Raw genomic sequence first — 11,549 nt, forward strand, 5'->3', positions numbered from 1 at the left:
AATTTACTGTAGTGCTGATGAAATAATAAGTAAGGATCTGAAATTTGAGTATAGAAAATTTGAATGAGGAACCAAACAATAGTCCTGTGAATTAAGATTGAAGTTTTCTTCTGTGTATTTTGGGTGTTCTGAGCTTTGTTTTAACTTTGTCTGTGTAAATACCTTTTGAATAGGTGACAGTGCCTTTTGAGTTGTAGAAAATTCTTTGCTAACTACCCAATTCAGCTAGACTGACAGCATTGCAAAGGAGAATATATGGTTCAGAAATTCCTAATTGAGGATTTTGCTGATACAGGGGAGTGCCATGAATTCTATAAGGGAAATTTTTCAACAGCTTAGAAAGTAATTTATTATAGATGTAATAATTTAGGGATTTAATAAGTAGTGGATATTCAGCAGGCATAGTTATTCTCAAATAGAAGTCACGTCATTCTCTTTTTAAAAACTCAATGTGGTTTCCAGTATACTTTGAATTAAAAAAAAAAAAAAAAAAAAGCCCTTTCGATGGTTCTTAGAGGTCTTGCCTCTAGGTTTCCTCTTTCAGTAATTAGCTCTAACCACATTGAGTTTTAATATCCCTCAAGAAACCAAGGTGTTACCTGACTTACAATGTTTGCTTTATGTTAATCTGTTCCTGTATATGAACCACCACCTTTCTTACCCATTGCTGTTTGCTTGCTGGTTTGTATTTGTCTTTGAAGTTTTAGTTTACATGCTATTTCTCAAAAATAATATTCCTGAACACTCTGTAAAATGTTTCTTATTTAATTCTTTTTTTTTTTAATGTCAACAATCTTTTATTACCAGATATGCATAGGGTTAAATTTTTAACCCTGCTGACAACAAAAGCAGCATCACCATCACAGCCAGAATGGAGATTTGAGCCCCGGAAAGGCTGTCTCAAAAAAACAAACAAACAAAAAAATGGTATTGAGGGCTGGAGATTTAGCTCATTGGTGCCTTGCCTGCCTCGCAAGCTCAAGGTCTGGGTTTGATCCCAAGTACCAAAAAAAAAAAGGATTGAGCTGGGAATGGTGGCACACATCTGTAATCCCAGCACTTGGGAGGCTAAAGCCAAAGAATCACAAGTTAGTGAGTTTAAGGCCATACTGAACACTGTCTTTAAAAAAAAAAAAAAAAAAAAAAAAAAAAAAAAAAAAAAAAAAAAAGATTAAAAAGATACATAAGTTTTTTAGTTTTAGTTTTAGTTTTTTTTGTACTGGGGATCGAACTCAGGTCCTTGCACTTGCAAGGAAGGCGGCAGAACCACTGAGCTAAGTCCCCTGCCCTATAAGTTTTTTATTTAAAATGTTAAATTCAGCAGTGTTGTAGAAAAACAGTCCCTAGGTCATTTCAGTCCATCAAAACAAAACAAAATATAAAATAGCCCTTGGCAGCCTTTGCTGCCTTAAGCACCACACACCTCCAAACAGCTCTGGAAGAAAACAACCCATCCCTCCTTAAAAACAAAACCCTCTTGGGCCAGGGTTCCAGCGCCTGCCTCACAAGCACGAAGGGCCTGAGTTGGATCCCAGGTACAAAAACAACAACAAAAAAAACCCTCTCCTTTTTTTTTTTTTAAAGTATGTGTGCTGCCTCAGAGAGCACTCTCTTGCTCTTTTGTTCAACTTTCCTACCATATCTCCCTGAAAATAAGACTGCATCTTCTATTAATTTATGCTCCAAGAGATGCAGTAGGACTTTCTTTGAGGGGGTGTCTTTTTTTATGTACATCCATCTTCATTTATTCGTGTACAAAAATCTACATTTATTCAAATACAATCATGTCATCTTTTCCTGGAAACATCATCATAACTCTCCAAATCCCAAATTCCAGCCTAAATTTCTTGCAAATTAATTTCCTGTGGAACCCCTGGCTTCAATTTCTCATGGCCTTGTCCGTGTAGCCTGCTCATAATGTATTGGCAACACAGCTGTCAGTAATTTTAGCCCCTGAATTCTTCACCTAAGTCATAATCTTACAAGCTAGGCTTCACAAAATTACTATTAAATGAAATGTTAATTGAAAACTTATGAAACAGGAGTCCCAACAAAATGATGACAATAAAGATGATGAAAACAAAGTCTATAATTAGGGACAGGTAGAGGGGAATGGGGAAAAATAAAAGAACCAAGATAGATTATGTAAAGGTACAAATTTCCAATGATGAGTATCATTATGTTGTATATATAAATTTTTCCAATAAAATTAATTTTTAAAAAAATGATGAGCTGGGCATAGTGGTGCATGCCTGGAGGCTGAGGCAGAAGGAGGTCATGAGTTCAAGGAGAGCCTGGACTACACATAGTGAGTTCAAAGCCACCTGAACCACATAGCATGACCTTGTCTCAACAAAACTGGAGGGGGGGGAATGATGATCTATACAAAAGTGATAAAATATTGCAGGCACCAAAATTTAGAAAAAAATTTTTTATTTCACATGAGTGCATTACATATGTCATTACAGCACACAGAGTATTGAATTATAAAGATTTCTGTTAGATACAACCACATATGTTCATTATCAAGTGCATACATTACTTGTGCATTGTGTCTTTACTCTGGTTATTCAGTAATAAGTCTCAAGTTCATCTGTTTGTGTAGGCATCCCTCAGCCAAAGGTACCTACTTGGGCATTTATAAATAATTGTATTTATATTATCATTGAAGTAGTAATGTCAATAATATTTATATTAATATTATTTTATAATTCATTATGTCCTCCGTGTGTTGTAATTATTGTACTAGATTGTACTTTTTTTTTGAGACAGGGTCTAACTCTGCAGTTCAGGTTGCCCTTGAACTCACTATGTAGCCCAGGCTAGCCCCAAAGTAACAGTGATCCTCCTGCCTCAGCCTCCCTGCTGAGATCATAGCCATATGCCACCACACTCAGTAGTTGACTGATGGTTTTAACTGGGCCTTATTTCCAGGGTAGGACTTGCATTATAAACATCCTGAGAAATCATGCTAGGGCTTATAGTCTGGCCTATAGATTGGGGAAATATGGTAGCACTTACTATTATTCCTTCAAAAAATCTAAGGGCTATTATAGGATGTGTCTTTGTGAAAATGTATCAAGCTGTGTACTTATGGTGTATATGTTTTTATGTATTAGATACTTAAAGATTAGAATGAACAAATTATGATCACAACTATATAAAATGTGTATGCCTGTGTAGACCAAGACATGCATGAAAATATCAAGTATTAGGTGACAATTTGTTTACAGGTTTCTTAAAATCAGATATGCTACAGAAATTTTTTAACCCTTTTTTTTTTTTTTTTTTTGAGATAGGGTGTCACTATGTAGTTGAGACTGATCTGGAACTCACTATGTAGCCCAGGCTGATCTCAAACTCACAGCGATCCTCCTGCCTCAGCCTCTGCAGTGCCGGGATTACAGGCGTGCACTACATTGCCTGGCTTTAGTTTTAGCTCCTTAACGAGGTTATTAAAGGGAAGGGAGAGGGGATGTAAAAAAAATTTTTTTTGAAGGAAAATAGAGTTTTGTTTATTTTTTTAATTTTTATTTTTTATTAAATAATTGAATTTATTGGTACATTTTAGGGATACAGTACAGTTACATTCATTGTTGGGATCTTGTACCTCTACATGACAGGTCTTGGTTCTCATTTTTTCCCCTTGTCCCTGCCCTCCCTTCACCGCCTCCTCCTCTCCCTATTTGCAATCACTTTATTTCCATCTTTTCACTTTCTCACATTTTTTTCTTTTCCCTTAGTACCCTTCCACTACCCATCGCACCTTCCCTACATCTTTAGCCCCTTACTTCCCAGAGTTTTGTTTATTTTTGTTGTTGTTGTTAACCAAGGTTAAGAGTAGGAAGAATTTATTGAGAGAGAAATAGCTTCTGTCTAAGAGAGATAGAAGGGAGACTGGAAAGTGGTTTGCCCCAGGAAGTACAGTTTTTATAAATGAGAAGGAGAACAAGAATTGGAGCAGGGAGGAATGGGAGGGGTAGGTTACACCACAAAGAATTAAGATGTGTTATTACATGAACTGACTCCCCCCAGTAAATGTAATCATTATGTACTGCAAACATGTACTAAAAAAAAGAGTAATATAAACTAGCAAAACAAGGTTATTAAAATTTATTTTCAGAGATTTACTCATTGGATTTAAAGAAAACGGTTTGTTAGTGGTAGGTACAAGATAGAAGACATGACAGAGAGGGTGGTAGTATTGTGTAAGTGGGCCTATAGTTCCCTGAGTTCAGTTGATTTAGATTCAGCCTTGACAGAATAAATCTTGACACTAGTCCTGAAGTCAGACTGCACAAGTTAAGGGTTTCAGTCCCTTAAGACTCGTCCCATGCAGGCATTGGCTGAGTGCAAATTTGGAGGTTCCAGTAGTATCCTCCTCAAGTTCAGTAACTCTCTGGAAAGACTCACACAGTTCAGGGAGCCATTTAATTAGGTTTACTGTTGTTTTATAAAGGATACAATCTGGGCCTAGTGGCACATGGCTGTAATCCCAGCACTTGGTAGGCTGAGGCAGGATAGCCTGGACTACATTGTTTTAGGCCATCTTGGACTACATAGCAAGACCCTATCTCAAAAAAAAAAGAAAGAAAGAAAGAAAGAAAAGATACAGTTTAGGAACAGTCATTTGTGAGAAATGAGATACAACTCAGGAACAGTCAATTGTGAGAGAGGCATAGAGCTAGAAATGGGAAGGAATGCGTGTACTTTCCTGCCCTATCTGGGCATACCACTCTGCTAGCATCTCAGTGTATTTATTGAGATAGAAGTTCTTCCATGTCCTATGTGAAGGTAGTTTATTAGAGGTTTCATTAAATAGGCACTGCGGACTAAATCGTTAGCCATTAGTGATTGAGCTCAATCTTCATCCACTTTCCTACCAAGATTTTGAGGATGTTCCAAGTCTGTAATGCTTTGATGTAGAGTCTAGCCCCCACTTAGAATCTTCTAAGCACCAAGAGTGGGCTCATTAATGTAAACTCAGATAATAATCGAAAGAGACTTGTGAATAACAAAAGGGGGAATTGCATGGGTTTTGAGAACTCTGTGTTGGGAACCTAGGACAAAGCCAAAAATTGGTACAGTATATGTTTTCTATTATAATGTAGCAAGTGATAGAGTTGTTCTCTAAAAGTCTTCAGTTACTCCTTATTTTTATTTATTTATTTATTTATTTATTTTTGGTACCCGGGATTGAACTCAGGACCTTGCACTTGTCAGGCAGGTGGCAGAGCCACTGAGCTAAATTCCCGGCCCATTACTTTGTTTTTTAATGAAGGTCTTGCTGAGTTGACCAGGCTAACCCCTCTTGTGATCTTCCTGCCTTAGCTTCTCAAGTAACTACAATTACAGGTGTGTGCCACCATGCCCAGCTTTTAGTAATCTTTTAAAATCTTTAGTTTGAAATAATTTGATTTATAAAAAGTTACAAAAGTTGAAGAGATAATCCATGTGTACTCGTCATTCAGTTTCCTATAATATGGTAAATTTACTAAGCATAACACAGTGATCAAAACCAAAACGCTAGCTGGGCATTGTGGTTCACACCTGTAATCCCAACATTATGGGAGACAGGGGCAGGAGGTTTACAAGTTCAAGTCCTGCCTGGACAAGGTAGTGAGACCCTGTCTCAAGATAAAAAATAAAAAGGAATGAGGATATAGCTCAGTGTGAAGGCTCTGGCTTCAAGAAATTAAACTGAGCACTGTGGCTTGCCTGTAGCCCCAGCTACTTGGAAGATTGAGGTGGGATTATCTCTTGAGCCTGAGTTCAAGACCAGTTTGGGTAATATGTAGAGACCTTGTTTCAAAAAATGAAAAAAACAAGAAGCAAGAGTTGATGCAATGTAATTAACTCAGTACAAAACTTACTTAAAACTTACTTAAAATTTTTCTTCTACTAATGTTATCGGTAGCTCCTAAAAGTGGCTCACCAATAAAATGTTACCAGGTCCTGGGTTGTTCACCTCTCCCTCTGGAGTTAGATTCTAAGCTCTCCTCTGGAACAAAGAATTGAATAAAACTAGCAAAAAGCGGTGTCAGAGTTTGTTTGGAAAAGTAAAAGTAAAGAGTGATGGAGAAACTGGCTCTGTAGCATGAGCTTGGGCTGAGTAAAAGGAAAAGGAAGATAAAGCAGGGTGAACTATCCTAAGGAAAGCCTCACTAGAGGGCTCCTCATGGCTTCTGCATCCTTGCCTGTTGTCCAAATCTTGAGGAAACCATGAGAACTCTACATATGGGTCCTAGGAGGCTGTGCTGGGATCCCATATCTTAGGGTAAGTAGGTTTCTCACAAGAAGTCTACATGCCAGGCTTTGGGAACTGTTCTGCCCATGTGTCCAGGATCCCGTAATTAACAGGTCATGTCTACTTTCTCAGCCATTTTTGCCATGCCCTAACCTCGAGTGTCACTAATCCAGCATCCAACCCATTATTTCAAACTTTGTTTAGTTGTTATACCTCATCTGTGATGGTCATTCTTTCCTTGTCTTTCTTAGTCTCCATGTTTTGATGAGCACTAGTAATTTTGTAGAATGCCTCTCATTTTGGGTTGCATTTGTTTTGGTTTGGTTTTTTTGAGACAAGGCCTTGCTATGTACTTCAGGATGGCCTTGAACTCAGTACATATCCCAGGCTGGCCTAGAACTCGTGATCCTCTCCTGTCTCTGCCTCCCGAGTGCTGGGATTGAAGGTGTGTGCCACTGTGTCCTGTATTTTTTTGGGGGGCGAGTGGGGGCAGAGTCTTCTTATGTAGTTCAGGCTGACCTTGAACTCACTATGTAGCCCAAGCTGGCCTTGAACTCACAGCCGCCATCCTGTGTCAGCCTCCTGAGTGCTGCCGTTAGAGGTGTGAGCTACCACACCTGGCTCAATTTGTTTGTTTGATATTTTCTCATTACTAGATTGAGGCTGTGTAATCCTTCTGCGTGAGCCTCCTGAGTAGCTGGGATTACATACATATGCTACCAGGCCTAGCTCTGGATTTATTAATTGGAATTCTCCTTAAGAGGAACCACTGTCTCATTCGTTTATTTACTCAGTTGTTTTGTTTATATCGGTGTTATGGTTTAGATCTAGAATGTCCTCCAGAAGGGTCATGTGTTCACAGGTGGGTCTTTTAAAGGGTGATCGAATCCTTGGCATGCAAATGTGCTGTTAGGAGGTGGGACCTGGTTCAAGCAGCTATGTCATTGTGGGCATGGCCTGAAAGGGTGTATCTCCCTCCTTGACTCTGCTATCATGAGTTGAATAGCTTTTTCTCTGATGTTGCCCCTCTACCATCCTGCTTGTGCCTTAGAGCAAGCTTACCATGCCTTAAAACTATGAACCAAAATAAACCTCTCCTTCCTTAAGTTGCAGTATCAGGTATTATATTTCAGTAATGGAAAAGTGCGTAAGATAATAAGTATGGACTCATGGAATTTCGGTTCTAGGGGTTTTGAGATTTTTTTGGGGGGTGCTGGGGATTGAACTGGGGTACTCATACTTGCAAAGTAGGCTGTGGAATCACTGAGCTAAATCCCCAGCAGTTCTAGGGGTTTTGATACAGTATCACTTACTTTACTCCACAATTTGTTCCAAGTTTGGTTGTTGGGAGTCTTTTTGGGTTGATTCTTGTATCTTTGTAATGACATTATTCTTTTGTTAGGTTTTTAATTTTATTTATTTATTTATTTATTTTTGGTACTGGGGATCGAACTCTGATCCTTGTGCTTGTGAGGCAGGTGGCAGAACCACTAAGCTAAATCCCCAGCCCTTAGGTTTTTAAATTTAAATTTTAAAAATTACAGTAAAATTGGTACTTTTTTGGTGTACAGATCTGAATTTTAATGTGTATAAATTCATATGGTCACAACTATAATCAGCATATAGAATACTTCTATTAATAAAAAGCTCCACCTCTAATCACAGACAATGATCCATTCTCTATCATTGTAGTTTTGTTTTTGAGAATGTCATATTTACAAATGGAATTATACACTATAACTTTTTGAACTTGGTTCTTCTGTTGTATTATCATTAGTACATCTCTTTTTGTTAAGTAAATGTTCCAGCTTATAAAAACATTTGGATTCGATCCCCGGTCCCCCCCAAAAAAAAAAATTTTGAATTTTTTTTTTTGTGATTAGAAATGGAATGCTGTGAACGTTTGCAAAGAAGTTTTTGTATGAATATAGTGATCATTTCTAAAGAGTATACACCAAAAAATTAAATTGCTGCATTGTATGTAAAGTGTGTTTTATTTATTTATTTATTTATTTATTGAGACAGGGTCTCACTATATGGTTGAGACTGACCTGGAACTCACTGTATAGCCCAGGCTGGTCTCGAACTCACAGCAATCCTCCTGTCTCAGCCTCATGAGTGCTGGGTTTAAAGGCCTGCGCCATCACGCCCGGCTAAGTGTGTTTTATTTGAAGCTGCCAGTGTTTTTCAGAGTAGCCTAGCCTTCCTGTTTTATCTTTGCTCATTTTAAAAGCCATAAAGATATCTTGGTATCTTTGCTGCTTGGAACAGGTAGCTACCAGCAGGTGTCAGGAGCTATTCCTGCCCCGCAGAGCAACACAGAGCACATTTCCTGGTGTTTCTCTGTTCTCTTGCTGCCAGCAGATTCAGTCTTACCAACCTGGGCCACTGGCTGCTTTTGGGGCCAGTGACCTTTCGTGTTACCAGTTCTAACTGCTGGCCACTTGGTACATGTGGCCTTTAGTGCCACTGCCTCTTCATGTACCAGCTCACCATGCTCTACTCAAGATAGAAATCACAAATAGGCATAAATATGCCATCTGAGAGATACATTATTAAAACTTATGGTGTGTAGTGGATTGACCTGCTAAGTGCATGGGAAGATTGTTTAATAGCAACAAAAAGTGAGCTAGCACGTGCACAATGTGGCCTAGTGGGGGTGGGGGACCTTGTGGTCCTGATTGAGGGCTGCAGAAGGTTGGAGTCATCCAAAGAGGCTGCCAGTCAGAGTCCTCTGGGATAGGTCCTTGACTGAAGCTTGCTGCAGCCAAAGCAAATACATACTAAGAAGCAGCCATGGTGTCCCTGTTGCAGCCAGCTAGTGGTAGGGAATTGGAGTAGGGAACTCCCAAAAGAAAAAAATACCTCCTGGGAAGCATTGAATCCTTCTCTCTCGTCTCACTAGAAGTGTTTTTACAGATGTGATTCTTTTTTATAAAAGTGTTTATTAGTTTTAGATATTTTCTGATTATCATTTTTGAAAATGTGAGAATAAAGAAAAAAATCACTACATATCTAAATATGTAATAATTATGCATTTTTAAAAAAACAACTCTTTAGTGGAGCTAATGGCATATATTTTGTGTCCCACTTTTTTCTCTCTTTTTTTTTTTTTGGCTTCTTCCCATAGATCTTGAACCAGATGATTGTACATCCATTTACATCTTTAATGTAGATCCACCTCCATCTACTTTAAACTCACCACTTTGCTTACCACATCATGGATTACCGTCTCACTCTTCTGTTTTGTCACCATCGTTTCAGCTCCAAGGCCACAAAAACTATGAAGGAACTGGTGATGTTCCAGAATCTAGATACAGCCCATTAGGTGGTCCCAAACCCTTTGAATGCCCAAGTATTCAAATTACATCTATTTCTCCTAACTGTCATCAAGAAACAGATGCACATGAAGATGACCTAAATATAAATGACCCAGAAAGGGAATATTTGGAGAGGCCCTCTAGAGATCATCTCTATCTTCCTCTTGAGCCATCCTACCGGGAGTCTTCCCTTAGCCCTAGTCCTGCCAGCAGCATCTCTTCTAGGAGCTGGTTTTCAGATGCATCTTCTTGTGAATCTCTTTCACACATTTATGATGATGTGGACTCAGAGTTGAATGAAGCTGCTGCCCGATTTACTCTTGGATCACCTCTGACTTCTCCAGGTGGCTCACCAGGGGGCTGCCCTGGAGAAGAGTCTTGGCATCAACAGTATGGACTTGGACATTCCTTGTCACCCAGGCAATCTCCTTGCCACTCTCCTAGATCCAGTATCACTGATGAGAATTGGCTGAGCCCCAGACCAGCCTCAGGACCCTCATCAAGGCCTACTTCCCCCTGTGGGAAACGGCGGCACTCTAGTGCTGAAGTTTGTTATGCTGGGCCCCTTTCACCCCATCATTCACCTGTTCCTTCTCCTGGTCACTCTCCTAGGGGAAGTGTAACAGAAGATACATGGCTCAGTGTTTCTGTCCACAGTGGATCAGGCCTTGGCCCTGCACTTTTTCCCTTTCAGTACTGTGTAGAGACTGATATCCCTCTGAAAACAAGAAAGACATCTGAAGATCAAGCTGCCGTACTACCAGGAAAATTAGAACTCTGTTCAGATGATCAAGGAAGTATATCACCATCCCGGGAGACTTCAGTAGATGATGGCCTTGGATCTCAGTATCCTTTAAAGAAAGATTCATCTGGTGACCAGTTTCTTTCAGTTCCTTCACCATTTACCTGGAACAAACCAAAGCCTGGCCACACCCCAATATTTCGGTGAGTTGGTAGATATGGCTGCTGATCATTTTTCATGTTGTGTGGGTCATTGGTGGCATGTAATTATGTTATCTATTTATAATTGATCATTTTTTTCTCTTCATCCTGTCCTTTCCCTTACATCCCCTCTCTTACTTCCCTTTCCCTTTTCCTCCCTTTCCCTTCTTTTTCTCATTCCTCTTCCTTTCCTTTCCCTCATTATTATTTTCCTTTAAGTCTTTTTTTAATTTTCATTTTTTGTTTTTTGTTTTTGAGACAAGGGTCTTGCTATATAGTTCATGCTGGCCTTGAACTCATGGTGTAGCCCAGGCCACCCTCCAACTTGCAGCCTCCTGCCTTAGTCCTTTAAGTTGCGGGTATTACATGCCTGGCTTATTTTCCTTTAAGTCTTGAAAGTATTTTTAGATAGGCTAAAGTTATGTGTGTATATATATATATTTTTTTATTGTTTGTTTGTTTGTTTTTTGAGACAGGGTCTCACTATGTAGTTGAGACTGACCTGGAACTCACTATGTAGCTCAGGCTGGTCTCGAACTCACAGCGATCCTCCTGCCTCAGCCTCCGGAGTGCTAGGATTACAGGCGTGAGCCACCACACCCGGCTCTAAAGTTACAATTTTAAAAGTGTATAGGTAAGGGGTTGTATATGTGTTGCCTAGGCTATTCTCAAAATTGCCATCTTCCTGCCTCATCCTCCCAAATAGCCAGGATTACGGGCCTGTACTACCAGCCTTGGTCTTTGTGATTTATTTTTTAACTTTTTAAGTTTATGATTTGTTGTTCTTGTAGAGAAATTTAAGTTTTTTTGAACTCAGATTTTTCTTTATTGCTTAAGTGTACGCTATATTTGAAAGTCTTAGGCCAGGGAAATAACTCAGTGGTGCCATGTTTGCCTTGCAAGTGCATAGTCCTGAGTTCAATCCCCAGTGCCAGGGTAAATAAATAAGTGTATGGGATCAGGGAGCTCAGCGGTTCGGTGGCCTGCCTTGCAAGCGCAAGGACCCGAGTTCAATCCCCGATACCAAAAAAAAAAAAAAA

At 39.3% G+C, this 11,549-nt stretch overlaps 1 protein-coding gene across 2 annotated transcripts in view; it reads left to right on the forward strand.

The window, feature by feature from the left end:
- Nfatc3 (nuclear factor of activated T cells 3) overlaps positions 1-11,549 on the forward strand; it is a 124,208-nt gene that overhangs the window by 25,469 nt on the left and 87,190 nt on the right. For both annotated transcript variants that reach the window (XM_010612304.3, XM_010612305.3), the window contains exon 2: positions 9,378-10,512. In XM_010612304.3, coding sequence (XP_010610606.1) covers positions 9,378-10,512 — 1,135 coding nt within the window. The remainder of the gene's footprint in view (positions 1-9,377; positions 10,513-11,549) is intronic.

Source organism: Fukomys damarensis, unplaced genomic scaffold (genome assembly GCF_012274545.1).
Source record: "Fukomys damarensis isolate Sample0158 unplaced genomic scaffold, DMR_v1.0_HiC HiC_scaffold_32, whole genome shotgun sequence".
NCBI classification, from domain to species: Eukaryota; Metazoa; Chordata; class Mammalia; order Rodentia; family Bathyergidae; genus Fukomys; species Fukomys damarensis.